Source organism: Phoxinus phoxinus, assembly GCF_949152265.1.
Source record: "Phoxinus phoxinus genome assembly, chromosome: 25".
In the NCBI taxonomy this organism is placed as follows: Eukaryota; Metazoa; Chordata; class Actinopteri; order Cypriniformes; family Leuciscidae; genus Phoxinus; species Phoxinus phoxinus.
This window is the reverse complement of record NC_136900.1, coordinates 19,013,204-19,029,566: the sequence shown is the minus strand read 5'-3', so window position 1 is coordinate 19,029,566 and position 16,363 is coordinate 19,013,204. Positions and strand designations below refer to the sequence as shown.

The 16,363-nt window shown below is 36.7% G+C and overlaps 1 protein-coding gene across 10 annotated transcripts in view; it reads left to right on the top strand.

Moving 5' to 3' along the window:
• cadps2 (Ca++-dependent secretion activator 2) overlaps positions 1–16,363 on the top strand; it is a 134,340-nt gene that overhangs the window by 100,796 nt on the left and 17,181 nt on the right. For all 10 annotated transcript variants that reach the window (XR_013796524.1, XR_013796525.1, XR_013796526.1 and 7 more), the window contains exons 15-19: positions 988–1,051; positions 1,162–1,285; positions 2,335–2,435; positions 7,127–7,283; positions 15,182–15,323. Coding sequence is in view for 6 of the 10 variants with exons in the window: in XM_079603803.1 (XP_079459929.1) it covers positions 988–1,051; positions 1,162–1,285; positions 2,335–2,435; positions 7,127–7,283; positions 15,182–15,323 (588 nt within the window). In the remaining 4 variants the exon portion in view is untranslated. The remainder of the gene's footprint in view (positions 1–987; positions 1,052–1,161; positions 1,286–2,334; positions 2,436–7,126; positions 7,284–15,181; positions 15,324–16,363) is intronic.

Sequence of the window (16,363 nt, the reverse complement as noted above, 5' to 3'; positions counted from 1 at the left end):
GCCCGCCCTGGTAATTTGATTGGCTCGGCATTCTGGGAGCCGAGCATAATTACTCCTCAACGGATCGAGTCCAGACCGAACTTCCCGACCAAAAAATGTTGTGGGCGGGGTTCGGGCTGGCACCCAGGCTAGCATCCACTAGTAATACAATATAAAAAATGATATCTGGTGTCTGAATAATTTTTGGATTGACTGTATATAAAAAAATCAGCAAATGTTTGGATATTATCAGCAAATGGATTTCAGATCTATTTTGATAAGGTTGCAAACATCAAATGATAAAAACTAACTACATAATCATGTAATTACATTTTAATAACAGTGTATTAACATTGTTATATCTGGTCCCTGAAGCAAAACCAGTTGATAACCACTGTATAGCATCTCAGCTTACAGTTTACTCATTTACCAGACCCCCTCCTGATTGGTCCTCGTTTTCAACCGGCCTCCCGCTGGCCCCCCTCAGTGGAGTGCTGGAAACACTAGTAAAGAGGGTTTGAGTCTTGCTTTTGCAGCAGAACCTAATAAAAGCACTCCAACAAAAGCTACAAACAGCATCTCAGATTATGCAAATGAGACGGCAGACAGAGGCCAGGCCGGTGCGGGGCGTGCTGGGGATTAAGCGCGGGTCCCAGCCCAAGCTGATTAGACCTTGTTGAGTCACTTGGTAAGTGTGCCTCTTGCCCCACATGCGCGTCGAGGGCCGTTCGGGTGGACTTTCACACCTGTGGTGTTAGGCCTTTATGAGAACCACTTCTCTTTCGTCTTCATTCATCCCATTTAGCATTGTCCCGTACGTACGCTGACACCTGTCCCTCCTCGACAAGCTTTGGAAAACATCTCTATTTAAAAGACGTCATTATTGTCCCATGATAGCTGAGAAACAGCGGTTTGCGACTGACTCCTTCAGCTTGTGCTCAGTCTTCTTTCTTCCATGCCTTTCGTTAATTACCACTCGAGTTTTACCCCTTGTCTTCTTGCCCGTAGGTACTGTTTCCCCTTCGGGCGACCGGAGGGGGCTCTTAAAGCCACACTCTCTCTTCTAGAAAGGGTGAGTGTCCTCCAATTAACTGTGCATGCTTTGCACCTTATATGCATGTCTTGTGTGTACTAGCATGTGCTTAAAGTGACATAAATGAGAGAAAAAGTGTCATTCTTCAGGCTCTGATGAAAGACATCACCACACCTGTCCCAACTGAAGAGATGCACAAGATAGTTCAGAAGTGCCTGGAAAAAGCTGCGCTCATCAATTACTCCCAGCTGACCGACTACGCCCAGATCGAAGGTTCTCACAGAATACTTTTCAGGGCTCAACAGTGAAGATTTTTTTTGATGGCCCTTGTCAGTCAGTAGTTTTGATTTGAGAAGAGAAATCTAGCTGAACACCTGCCGATGTTTTCAGTGGCCCCAAAAAATACACTATGCTTCATATCGTTTTTAATATACTTTAAGACAAATCATGCGCAAATTCATAAGTCAACACTGCTGAGTATTTTCTCTTTAAAACTGCGGGGAACTAAAGACAGTCTCAAAAACGCGGTTTGAAATCGCTGGTGTTTCTTACGTTACTTGTGAGTGAGTGGAGGCGGGGATAATTTGCATATTTGTGGTTCCGTGTATACTAAATGAAGTTACATTTGAGCTATTTTAAGGCATGAAGAAAAAAAATGTCACATAAAAATACAGAAATATGTCATTTTGGTGATCAAAGATGGGTTTTAAGGGATACAGTTATTGACTAAAGGGGGATTTGAAATAAAGAAAATAAATCTGCTACCGGTATCAGAGTCTGACAATTTGCTTGTAAAAAAAATTGGCCGTGAAAAATCTAAATTGGTGCATCACTAATAAAAAAATAATTAAATAAAACATTATTTTAAAAATCGAATAGTCTTTTCGCAGCAAAAACAAATGCCGTTTTCAAAGAGCGCGGTGTTTTTCTAGTTTTCTTGCTAATTAATTTGTGGTTAATATTTATCTAACTGTCAGCACATTAAGGTTTAAAAAAGGGAATTCGGCCCGCACATGGTTAATTTTTTTACCCCCATACGGTCCTCAACCTAAAATGAGTTTGACTCCCCTGTACAAAACAAAAAATAGTTTCAACTTAATTATGTGTACATGCTGCCTTAAAATTTAGAAGTTTAGTCAACTTGAAATGTGAAGTTGTATACTACGTAGTTAATACAGTCAGCTTTTTTACGGTTTAGCTGGCCAAATCCTTATTGTTGAGCCCTTTAGATCTATTGCTTTAAGTTCTTGCATTTAGTTTGTGTGAAGTGTTAGGAGTGTTAGACATTTGGTGTGACTGCTCGGACGTCTGTGTGTCGGCAGACAGCAGCCAGGCGTCTCCGGAGAAAAGACTGGAGGACATGATCAGACTAGGAGAGCTGTGTATGGAGGTGTTACAGCAGAACGATGAGCATCACTCGGAGGTACAGTAATACCTGTGCAATATCTCTTGATAAAGAGTTATCACGTGTTGTCTAAGTCGTGACTATTTCCTGCTATGTCTCTGTTATCAATGCTTTTTCTTTCTTGTTTCTCGTATTAAACTTAATACCAGCACCTTTTTGTTCATAATGAGCCCGCCATTGACCCTTTCATACATCTTCCAGTCCTTTACAACATAGGTTCAGAAAACCCCCACAGTCACGTAGACCGAGAATCAATCTTTGTTTATCATCGGGTCTTTTGGTTTTGCATGTTTCTCCAGAAGGTATTGCATGATCATTTCAGAGCGGACTTGTGATCATTTACCGTCTCGCTGTACATTTACTTCGCCACGTTGCCGTAACAGCTGTTAGCGAGTGACAGCTTACCCATCCAGTGCCAGCTCATAGTAGCGGCACAGGAAAACAACGCCCACGGCCCATCTGCACAAGGCCAGCGCCCGCTATCGGTCTCACGTCAACTTAAAAAAAAAAAAAAAAAGATCAAAGGAAATTCATCAATACTAGGTGTTAAGGCTTCGTAGAAAGTAACAGCGAGCATTTTCTTAACTCAAAATGTGGATGTAGACATCTGCTGGCAAGGGCTATTTTTAGGCCTCAAGCTTTCAACATCTGTCACAGATGACAGAGACAATGATGCCAGAACGCAGGCTGTGCCTAACAAGACAAATGTCCCACATGCTGTCACTAAGGAAACATCAAGGTGTGTGTGTGCGTGATGTGCTCAGATCTACGTTAGTGAAATTATGGTCACAGTACAGTTTGAAACTAGGAGTAAAACATTGTCTAATCAAATGGAAAGCATATTTATGTTCACTATGCTTAAGAATGTGTATGTCTATTTGATATTTCTCTCTTTCTTTACCACTCCTGTGTTTGTAATGCATTAGGGAAGAGAGGTAAGGTTCATCTTATATTTCACTCTCATGTTGTGTTGTGTTATTTAGCATTTGCACCTCATTTATTTTTATTTATCATTCATGCTTTTACAAACAAAACAGATCGGTGTCATTTATCACAACGTACATTTGTGTGTTAAAGCATTTGACAACGAAATCAATGTTGCCTTTATTTAATTTTTTGCACTTTCTAAATGTATCTCCATTAACCACTGACTCTTTGAACTGCCTAAGTCTAATATGTATAAACATAAAATATACTGTAGATCAAAAGTTTTTGGGATAAGTAAGATTTGTTTCTCTTTTTTTTTAGAGAGAGAGAAATTAATACTTTAATTCAGCAAGGACGCATTAAATTGTTCACAAGTGATAGTACAGACATTTATAATGTTACAAAATATTTATATTTCAAATAAATGCCTTTTTTTATCTTATTGTTCATCAAAGAATCCTGAAAAATGTGAAGAAAAAATGACAAAATATGAAGCAGCACAACGGTTTTCAACTGATCATAAGAATAAATGTTTATTGACCAGCAAATATTAGCATGATTTCTGAAGAATCATGTGACTCTGAAGACTGGAGTAATGATGTTGAAATAATAAAATAGTAAAAAAAAAAAAAAAATTAAATATATTAAAATAGATCGATTTTAAATTCTGTACAATTGTATAGAATATTGTACACAATATTGCTGTTATCAAATAAATGCAGTATTGGCTAGTATAAGAGATGACTTTTAAAAACTTTAAGTATTTCAGAAAGTCAATAACTTGTCCGGTAGTTATTTTCATATTTATAAATATAATTAAATTATTAATATGGTTTATATACATATTGTTAAATATATTCTTCATATACGACAGTAAGATCTGCAGTTTCTGCAATATTTACATGTAATATTTTTTTCCCAGAATATCAATTCTGCATAAGAATGCATCAAATAACATGCAGTCTAGGCTGAGATTGTGAGGACAGCCCTTATATGGAGATGGTTTGGGTGTGTATTATGCTAATTACTATCTGTGGATATTATAATGAGGGATTTGATTTCTGGAGGATCATGTGACACTGAAGACTGGAGTAATGATGCTGAAAATACAGCTTTGATCACAGGAATAAATTACATTTGAAAATAGATTCAATTAGAAAACAGTTATTTTAAATTTTAATAATATTTCACAATATTTTAGTTTTTTACTGTATTTTTAATCACATAAATGCAGCCTTGGTGAGCATAAGAGACTTCTTTCAAAAACATGAACAAATTTTACCCTGCATTTTTTAACAGTAGTGTATTTCCCAGTTTGACTAGATGTATAACACTTTAACTCACAACAAGTTTGTAATATGATCGACTAGCTAACCATCCTGACACATTCCTAGAAGCAACAGGAAAAGAGTATGGTCCGTTTCGGAGTATGTTTTAGACTGAAATGGATATAGCCGTGAATGACTCGCTTGTCAGCTCTATGCTGTTCAAATCCTGCTTCTGAAAGCCCTGAAGACAATCTCCCTCAAGGCCAGCGACTGTAAAACATCTAGTCAGACAAGAGTGACGTTCACCCCCTCCCCACACACACTCACACACACACGCTCGGATATCCGTACACAATAGCACCCTTCAATAAGTCAGCATTCTCCTCTCCACCACATATTCTTCACCACGGCTGATTGCACTTTTATTCCTATCGCTCGATGCCGACCGCTTTGGATGGAAAGTTCTTGGCTGCAAAGAATACAAGACAACATGAACCGGCTTTCTTTGATACTCTCAATTAAGTTGGCTGCAGACGCCCTCAAGAATGGCCGTGTGGAAGAATGCAGAGAGAAATGCATTGATGGACTTGGATCTTTTCAGAAGGGCCTTCAATGCACATACTGGCAGACAATAGGGAGCTCGGCACTATGTACAGTAGAAAGATGGCACTGAATTTTTCCCTTTTCTCAGGGGAATTCAGTAGGATGAATGAGCTCTGGTCCGCTGCAGTCGACCACAAAAGACACGTGGATGGCTAATTGTCCTTTTTTGATCTTTAGCCTTTTTGATGGCAGCTACTCTCTAGTACAGGTCCCTTTTCCAAACTTATAAACTTATTTTTATGTGCATTTATTTGTTACCTTTAAAATTGAAATCAGTGTTGATATTTAAAAGTGATTAAAGTTGATATTCAAATGTTATTTCCAATTTTTCCTACATTTTATGAATGGTTGCCATGGCATTGCTAAAGTGTTCTGAGTGGTTGCTAGGGTATCGGTCTACATCATAGGAGCCCAAGCTCAAAAATCTACTATTCTGGTCCCTAAATAATATGCAAAATCCAGTCATTTCAATGGGAATTCACAACGATCTGTTAAAAATTTCCCCACACAGATTTTGCATCGGGTTAAAAATGTGCATCTACACTATGAACAAATCTTTTTCAAAGTAAATGGTAAAATAGGACATATACTAAATAAAACAAAGATAATTGGAGTGCATTTTACAAGAAAATACTATTTCAGCCTCTTTACTTGAAAATTGCACATTTAATTCAACGTGTTACTTGCCGTTGTAATTATCTGTGAAATCTATTTAACAATAAATCCTACACAAACATTTTTTTCAGTGTACCAAGTGAAAATCATAAGTCTAAATTGTTCAAATATGTACTGATAAAATGTAGACCAAGCATGCAGGTTTTGTAAAGCCATTTTCCATCTCGATCTTTGTGTGGTTCTTTTCAAGGTCCCATCATTTTATTGATTGTCTTCAACTTCTACTTGCTTTAATTCCATGTTTGTATTGTGCTTTGTTGTGAGTATCCAAGTACACAATGCTTAGCCCTCAGTATTGTACCCATGTTCCTCTCTACACTATGCCTTTTGGCATTATTGTTTGTGATTGTATGTTTTCACAGGTATAGAAGACATAGCATATTTTCAGCATGTTACATATATGGGTGATTCGTGTCTAATTAGGGGAACTTTTATGTTCATTGGGATGAAGAATGCATTTATTAAAAAATCATGTTTTTAAAGATAGATTCAATGGGCTTTATTATTTATTCTATCTATATAATATATAAAGAATTCATATTAATTCTCTTTAATTTCATATATTTTCCTGATTTTAAAGTTTACATTTTGCCAAAGTTTCCCAATTTGTATTCCTCTTTTAATACAATTATAAAAAAGTATTAAAATCAGGGATCAATTTCAATTTCTACTTTGCACTATTAATCTGAAAAATGAGAGCTTAAATTCACCATGAAATCAAAATGGACAATTCTTATTTTTGATGAAATATTTCAGTATTATGTCATTACCATCACACATACGTCTTGATAGTTGTTCAAGTCCATGATCAGATCTTTGTTCCAGGGTTATTGTTGTTAGCTTAAAAGTAAAGCCATAAAAAAATCTTTAGTTTAAATAAAAATAAATGTTATAAAATATTATTTAATAATGTAAAAAAAAAAAAAATTCAACAAGTTGCCCAGGCAACATTTCTCATTGTTGTGTAGTTTAACTTGAAGTGCTAAAATGAAATTAACTCAAACTATTAAATTAAATAAATGTTTTTTTTCTTTCAGCTAATAAAAATGACAAAACACAACAAATTAAGTGAAAACAGAAAATTTAAAAATAAAATCTAATTCAAAATAATGACAAAAATGATAAATTATCCTACAATAACTAGTTCCAGGACATGATAAATGTTTAAAATAGAAAAAAGTCAAAAGTGTCCCTAATTGAAGAATATAGCTGTTGATGCTTGTGTGTATTTTGCAGGCCTTCTCCTGGTGGCCAGAGGCGATGGGTGAGCACGCCGAGACCTTCCTGTCGCTCTACACAGTGGACATGGACTCAGCACTGGCCGTCCAGCCACAGGACTCCTGGGACAGTTTCCCCCTCTTTCAGCTGCTCAACAACTTCCTCCGAACTGACCGTGTGTAGTGTTTGTCACCTTTATTTATATAGCGCTCTATCACAACTTAAAATTCAACATTAGAATAAGAAATAATGTAAGAAAAAAAGTATGTGCTTGCTTGACTTAAAATATTAAGTTTAGATAACTTAAATATCCAACTAAACTAAAGTTGTAACTAATTGCAGCAAAAAAAGTGTACAGTTGTTTCAAAGCAGCTTTACAGTGATAAATAGGAAAATAATGATCAATGATGCAAACAAAATAAAATGTTGCTGTAAAGCAGCTCTAAACAAAAGAAGATAATAATCAACCGTAGCGTTAGTTCTGGCAGGTCACGTTAGTCAAGCTCGCATCAGCTGATCCACATCTACCTATAGGAATACGACGCCTATCACCGTATACATATATAAGCTCTTCAGTATTATCAGCAGCTATCGCGTTTCTCATGAGCAAATTACCCTCCTCCATCCCCAGCTCCACCTTTCGCCAATCTAAACTGTATGCTAATTGTCAATCATATTTGACGATAGTGGTCCTGACAGAAGTGTCATTTATTCAGCTAAAGTCAGTTCAGTGTAGATTTAATTCCGTTCAATAATTATGTAAAGTTTATCAATTGAGCTCAGCTGTATGAGTTCAAATGAGTTCAGCTATAAGCAATAAGTTTGTCTTTCTTTCTCCTCGCTCTTGCATTGTTTCTCCCCCCTTCCGCTTGTCCAAAGTTCTGATCGCATGTTCTCACTGCTAAGCGTGCTAATTAACACCAGTGTTGCTTTGGAGAACAATACTTGTTTGGAGAACAGGTTAACGTGCTGCACTTTTATTGTCAACACACTCATTAGATATACAATGTGATCTGTTTGTGGCTCTGGAGGGTCAATTATTCGGCAGGTCAAATATCCGAATCCTGACAAAGTGTCCGACACATCCTGAGCATAGGTCTCTCGTAACCAACAAGAAATGATCCCAGAAAATGTTGAATACTTCACAACATGAAGTTACTTGTGCGTGGAGCTTTAGGTCAAGTATTGATAGAACAACAACTACAAGTTAAAGATTGTTTGGCGCGACTGTGACATTTGCGACGGTTATAAAGAGACTTGCTTTAGTGTCTTGTTCAAACAGCAGTTTATTTGGAATAGATATGGTTGGTTGGTTATCTAGGGAGCATGACAATGGAAATGGCAGCCTGTAATAACACAGTCAGTTGGCAGAAAGATATAGGGAACTCCCACGCTCTTGCATATACAGTATGAACTTTCTTGAAGAAGATCGTCTCAAATTGCTTTCCTCTGCCCTGTTCTCACTACATTAATCTCACCGAAATTAATTCTAATGAGGGAAGCCTGATGGAAACATGTTGACATTTTTTTTAGAAAACCATTTTAAATATGTCTGTTTGGTAGTTGGTAGTTTTAATGGAAGAATTCACCCTGAAATTGTTGATGTTGTTTCAGACTTTTTTTTGTGAAACTCCAAATGAGAAGTTTGGCAGAATGTTCACACTGCTCTTTTTAATTTTGTTCAATATGAAGGTCGATAGCACTAGCGCTCAAACATGACAAAAAAAATCTTTAAACATTTTAATAAAAAAATCATAAATCTCAATGTTACCTTGAACTTTTCTTGACAGATCCTCATTTAGTGTCATCTACTTAAGTAGCCACTGAATTCATCATATGTTATTTCAAATCCTTAGAACAACCAGAAGCCCCTAAGTAGCAGATAACACTTTGTAGGATATTACGAATGAAACATTACATTTTCCTGATTTTGGACAGAGATTCATTTACTTGAGTGCTTTTATAGTTTTTAGTGCGTGCACATGACAAACATTTTTGGTGACATTGACACTATAATGACTCAAATGACTTTCATTGTTATTAAATGGTTGTGAATGAGCTCACACACCCATGAGAGTAAAAAGGCTAGTGTTAATGATGAGGAACAGAGCAATGGGAATTACACTTAATGATGCCTGAGGAGACTCTCTCTCTCTCTCTCTCTCTCTCTCTCTCTCTCTCTCTCTCTCTCTCTCTCTCTCTCTCTCTCTCTCTCTCTCTCTCTCTCTCTGAGTGGATGTTGGGAGTGGGTGCGTGTGTGAGAGACACGTGTGGGAGAGCGTTTTGTTTTTTTTCAAACTGATTTATTATCTTTTGAATTTCCCTTTTTCTTATTTCATTTTTTCTTTTTTTTCTCACTTCTCTGAGCACGTTTGTAGGTTTTAGTGTAGTTTTAAGGTTATAGCGTGTGGTGTGTGTGTGAGGCAGTATGACGTCTACCCCCGCGGGGGGAGCGTCGCCTCTCACCCTCAGGAATGGGTTCAGGTGTGCACCGGAGGCGAATACCTCTATTGAGGATGTTCTCCTCGCTGTAGGAACCAAGGTTGGTAACGAAAATATTAGTTCTGCTTCTAGAATGAATAAGGCAGTCGTTGTCTTTTTGAAAAATGACAATCAAGTAAAAAACTTAATTGAAAGCGGAATATGGATCAATGAAACGTACGTGCCTATTACACCGTTGTCGGCACCGGCAACGAAAATCGTCATTTCCAATGTGCCCCCATTCGTCCGCAATGAGAGCATTATTAAAGAGCTGACCAGATTTGGCAAAATTGCCGGCGCTATAAAAGATATTCCGCTAGGTTGTAAAAACGCTGGACTGAAACATGTGCTGTCTTTCAGGAGACACGTTTACATGTTTTTGAGCTCTCCCACTAAAACGCTTGATGTATCTTTTCGGATATCTCATGGGGAGAGTTCATATATGGTGTACGCTAGTACGGAGTCTTTGCGTTGCTTTGAATGCGGGGATATCGGACATAAACGATTCACCTGCCCACATAAAGCACGTAACGTTAATATCGAAAAGGAAGGCCCAACTGAAACATCTGACGCGCCGCAGATTGTGACGGAGAGTACACCGCAACAACCTGACACGGCAGTCACGAATACCGAGGTAAGGCCAAATGTTTTGGGAAAAATTGTTATTGATGCTGAGGTTCCAAGTTGTAGTGATGTTGGTAACGTTAATAGAGATGTTTGTGGTGGTGGTCTAGTGCAGGAAAATGAGACTCATGATGAGCAAAGTGAAGAAATGGATTATGTGTCAGAAGCAACTGTAGAGAGTTGTAGAGATGATGATTCATGTGCTGACTTTGATGTGGCGAATTGTGGAGGTGATCTGTATACAGTTGAGCAGATTAATGCTTTTTTGGATGAGACAAAGGGTAAAAGTGTCGAGATTGGTAAGTTTTTTCCAGATTTAGACAAATTTGTGTCATCTGTTATGAAGGCAAGACAGGAATGTAGCCTAGAAGTTTTATCCCAGCAGAAAAGGTTTCGACTAAAAAAATACATAACAACAATTAGACAAGGAGTAAAACCAGGCAGGGCGAAACGCCGGGCCGTGAAATGTAGACGAAAATAAGTGCACGATGGGTATCTATCCTTTTCCTGGTTTTCTTTTCACAATGCTGTTTATTTCTGCTTTCCTACCCTATTTTATTATGGATGTCCTAAGAGTGGGGTCCCTAAATGTAAATGGGCTTAGGGCCAGTGATAAATTGTCTTTGTTAAAAGAATGCATAAAGCTAAAAGAAATTAATGTGATGTTTTTACAAGAAACACACAGCGACATAAATAATGAAGTAGATTGGGGTTTGTGGTCTGACGGTCAGTATGTTCTTAGTCATGGGACAAATTTAAGTGCAGGGGTGGCAATAGTGTTTTCTCCTGAATTAGATGTAAACATTTTATCTATTAATGAATTGGAACGGGGGCGACTTCTTATAATTAAAGCTAAAATAAAAGATTTGTGTTTTGTCTTTGTTAATATTTATGCACCTAATATTGGTAAGGACAGAATTAAGCTTTTTGAGTTGCTAAAAGATACACTTGTTTCTCTTTCACAAGAAGATTTTTTAATTATGGGTGGAGATTTTAATTGCACCCTTGATTTTGTTATTGATCGGAATGGAGAAGAACCACATCCCTCTTCTGCTAAAGTTTTGAAGGCAATAATCACTCAGTTAGGGCTAGTAGATGTGTGGAGGGAAAAAAATCAAAATGTGAGACAATATAGCTGGATTAAAGTGGCAGTGGGTAGAGTTAGTGCGGCACGTCTGGATCGTTTCTATCTACATAAGAATCAGTGTAATAGAGTGATAGGTGCATATATCACACCCTGTATTATTTCTGATCATCAGCTCATTTTAATGAATGTTGTGTTATCAGAAACAAAACCGCAATTCTTTTATTGGCGTTTTGATATTAAATTAATTCATGATGTTAATTTCTATGAGAATTTTAAAATGTTTTGGAATTGTTGGGTTGAAGAAAAAAATGATTATGAAAATCTGCTTCAGTGGTGGGAAGTAGGGAAAACGCAGATTAAGCTTTTCTGTCAACAATTTATGGCACATACTTCCTGTCAAATTAAACATGGAATGGCAAAATTAGAGAAAGATATTTTAATTATTCAAAATATGTTAATTGATCAAAATGATGTAAATTTACAAGATGTTCTTAGTCAGAAGAGACAAGAGCTAAGTAATATGTTAAATGAAAAGGTAAAAAGAGCTCTTGTAAAATCACATTTTGTTTCATTACATGATATGGATGCTCCCACAAAATTCTTTTTTAATTTGAATAAGAAGTGTATTCATACCAATTATATGCATGCATTACGCACACCTGATGGGAATGTTACTTCAGATCCTTTGGAAATGAGGAGACTTGCTGTTAATTTCTATGTGGACTTATATGCTGTAGAGTGCACAGGAAATGATGTCGCTGATGAACTTTTTAATAACTTGCCTGTGCTGGATGAAGAAAATGTAAAGAAATTAGACTCTGATCTGACATTTGAGGAAGTTACAAGAGCAGTGAATCAACTTTCATCTGGTCGTGCACCAGGAATCGATGGATTACCAGCAGAATTTTTTAAAACTTTTTGGAGAATAATCGGAAAAGACTTTTTTAAAGTTTTACAAGAAAGCTATAAAGCTGAGGTTTTACCAAAAAGTTGCCAACGAGCAGTGCTCTCCTTGATCCCAAAGAAGGGAGATCTTTGTCTGCTAAAAAACTGGAGACCAGTAGCTGTTTTATGTTCTGATTATAAAATATTATCAAAATGTTTGGCAAATAGACTTAAAGGTGTTCTTGATGTATTAGTACAAAAAGACCAAACATATTGTATACCAAAGAGGTCTATTTATGATAATTTGTTTTTAATGAGAGATATTATGGATTATGCTGGAATATATAATGTCGATTTTGGTTTGCTTTCTCTTGATCAGGAGAAAGCCTTTGATCGTGTAGATCATCACTATCTTTTTAAGGTTCTTAAGTGTTATGGGTTTGGAGAACATTTTCTATCATGGATAAGAATACTGTATACTGACGCTGTAAGCATGGTTAAAATAGGAGGAGGTTTAAGTGTACCAATTCAAATGAAAAGAGGGATAAGGCAAGGGTGCCCGATGTCGGGTCAGTTATATACCTTGGCAATAGAGCCTCTACTTTGTTTATTAAGAATAAAATTGACGGGTATTCTAGTAAGTAATAAGCCAAAAGCTGAAGCTATTAAACTTTCAGCTTATGCTGACGATATAACTGTTATGGTTAGGAATACGCATGATGTCCAAGTAGTAAAGGAAGCTCTAAAGGTTTATGAAGGAGCATCATCCGCTAAACTCAATTGGCAAAAAACAGAGGCGTTATGGTGTGGGTCTGAAGGAAACTCTTTACCTGAATTACCAGAAAATGTTAAGTGGGGAAAGTCTGGGTTTAAATTCTTAGGAGTGTATCTTGGTAAAGATGAATGTAGGATGAAGAATTGGGAGGGATTAGTCGAGGCAGTGCTTGCAAAGTTGTCTAAATGGCGATGGCTGCTACCCCAGCTATCTTATAGGGGAAGAGTCCTGATAGCCAACAATCTTATAGCTTCCACCCTTTGGCATAAGATGATGGTTTTGGATCCTCCAAAAAAAATAATTGAAGAAATTCAAAAGACTCTTGTAAAATTCTTCTGGTCAGGACAACACTGGCTAAAAGCTGCTGTCCTATACCTTCCAACTCATGAGGGAGGTCAAGGATTAATTGACATTTGTTCCAGGATTGCTGTTTTCCGTCTGCAAGTGGCACAGCGTCTTTTATATTATCAGCATCAGCAGTGGATGGACGTAGCATGTGCTTTGTTGCAGAAAACCAGAAGAATGGGGTTGGACAAGCAATTGTTTGTCATGTCCTTGGATGGACTTGCATTGGAAGGATTGGCTGGTTTCTACCAGAGTGTTTTGCAAGCTTGGAAGACTCTATCATTTTCAAGAGAAAGGGAAGGATCCAATCAGTGGGTGTATGAAGAGCCTTTGTTTTTCAATCCACTTATCTCTGTTGAGTTGTTGAGCTCTGTCACTGTTCGGTCAGCAATGTTGAAGGCTGGAGTCTCCAAAATATGCCACCTACGCAGGGGACTGAGCTGGATATCTGTAGAGGAGTTGGCACAAAAGTTGGGCTTCAGGTCTGAACGTTTTATCAAGAGGATGCTGGATGATCTTGAGGAGGCCCTCCCTGTTTCTATAAGGGATTTCATGAAAGTTTATCCGGTGGAGAACTGTGATGCCAGAGATAATGCCCTTTTTCCTGAGCTGCACGCTTCCATAAAAAGAGAAGACTGGCAGGAAGATGGCAGAAAGTTGCTTTCTATGGATATACCAGAACTGAATAGCTTTAGTACTTTGAGCAGAGTAACACTTTACAGAGCTTGTGTAAAAACCATACATTTTCAACATCTTAAGGATGTAAAAGCTACAAAATGGACAATGGTGTTTGATTCAGGCTCTTCCCCGAGAGGTAGCTGGCGGTCCATGTACAAAAGCCCCATTGAAAAGAGGGTGGGGGATCTTCAGTGGAGAATTGTGCATGGGATTTTAGGTACGAATAGACACAAAGCACTCCTTAATGTCTCAGACGATGAGGGTTGTCCTTTTTGTGGGGTGTCTGAAACTGTTTTTCATCTTTTTATTGAGTGTCCACGTTTAGATCAAATTCTGGGTTTAATGGAAAGCTGGAGTATGCAGCTTGTGGGAAGGTTTAATCAAGAATTGTTTATTTTTGGTCCCAAATATTCAACAAAACATAAATCCAAAGTGATTTTATTAAATTTCTTGTTTGGTGCAGCAAAGTTGGCAATTTGGTGTACAAGAAGGAATAAAGTAGAAGGGAGGGAAAGCGTGGACACTGTTTTGATGATGAGAGGTTTTATAACGAAGAGATTAACGATGGAGTATGCGTATTTTAGCCTCATCAATGATGTTGATTCTTTTTTTCATGTGTGGGGAGTTGATGGTTTTATATGTGAAGCTGATGATCAGGGAGGTTTTGTATGTCATTTATGAGTGTTCAGGAGTGTTTTTTATTGTATGTTTTTATTTTATTTATTTTAATTATTTTTTATTATTATTCTTTCATCCGTTGTGTGGAAAATTAATGCTGTAATTGGATCATTTTTTAAAATAGGTCTTTTATGTTATTGAATAATTAAAGAAGACCTAAAAGTCAAAGTCTCTCTCTCTCTCTCTCTCTCTCTCTCTCTCTCTAAGCTAAGCTGTGGGGTAAGCTGTGCCACTTTTTTACATACACAGTAGGTTGTCTACTAGGTGACTAATTGTATTGGAGGGTGTCTGCAAAAGAAAAGAAACTTTTGGAAACCGTGAACAATTAACATAAATTAGATTTTTAAATATATAATGGACCGTTTTCACAGACTGAGATGATTTTCAACATTATACTTGTACAGTAGACTAAAGGGGTCCATTGTACAAACCTTTTCCCCCCCAAAAAATTATTTGCATTTTCAAAAACCAGGTAGGAAAAGGTTTGAAAAGGCCTTCATTGTTCCTTCATGTTCTCCAGCTCACCTGTACAATGGACCGTTCCACAAGCACCTCCAGGACCTGTACATCCCTCTAGTGGTGCGCTACATCGACCTGATGGAGTCGTCTATAGCTCAGTCCATTCACCGCGGCTTTGAACAGGAGACGTGGCAGTCTGTGAAGTAAGACCCCGTTTAACCGCACACTAAGATTTTTTATTTTTTTCATCGATTGATTCTCTTTGCTTTTTGGAGAATACAGTGCCGTGTTTGTTTAAACATGTCAGGTTATTAATAGCATAGCATTTAACTTGTTCATGTTTCAGAGAATGAAAAGATGATTGGAGAAGGGGAAAAGAATGAAGCCTCCGAGATAGTCGTCCTCCTTTTCCATTAATGCTTTGTACTTTTCTGATTTACTTCAGTTCCCAGTTTATTCTCACCATATTGAATCTGATGTGACTGAAAACATGGCTGTAGTCGTGAAGTCAACTCTGTATGTTGGGTTGTGATCATTCAGTTGACAAAACAATTTCCAGTGGATCCAGAGCTTCAGAAAACACTGGTTGTGGAAAATTAGGCCTTACGTAGGACCTTAACTCTTTAAAAAACCTTAAAAACCTTTTAAAAAAAAACATTTTCAATGTTTGGTATCCCAATGCCCCCCATGATTTACATAATCATTTAAAATAATATTTTGCCCATAATCATTTCCTTTATAAATCCTAATAATAAATATTATTATAACTACCTATTGTTATTATTTATGATAATAATTTGAAAGAAATTAAAATGAGTATTATTATTATTTATGATAATTTGCCTTTTAAGTTCCTCTGACCTAATAAATAAACTTGTATTTTGCCCACAAACATTTCAAATAATAATAAGTTCTATAGTTATTGTATATTGTTAATGTGACCCAAAACACTATAGGGTTTATTATTATTATTTATACATAATATATAGTATTACAAATAATAGTTATATAATTATTTATTTTTTTAATAATAGTTATATACTTATTATGTATTATTTCTATAAAAAATGTTTTAATTATTATTGTCATTTTACAATAAAGAAGTAGTTATGAACCTTGCAGTAATGTGACTGTAACATTTTTACTCTTAAGGGGTTGGTTTGACCCCAGCAAAGGACATTTAATATAAAAATAAATCCAAAATTTAAAAAAAAATATATATATATATATATCTTGGGTCTCT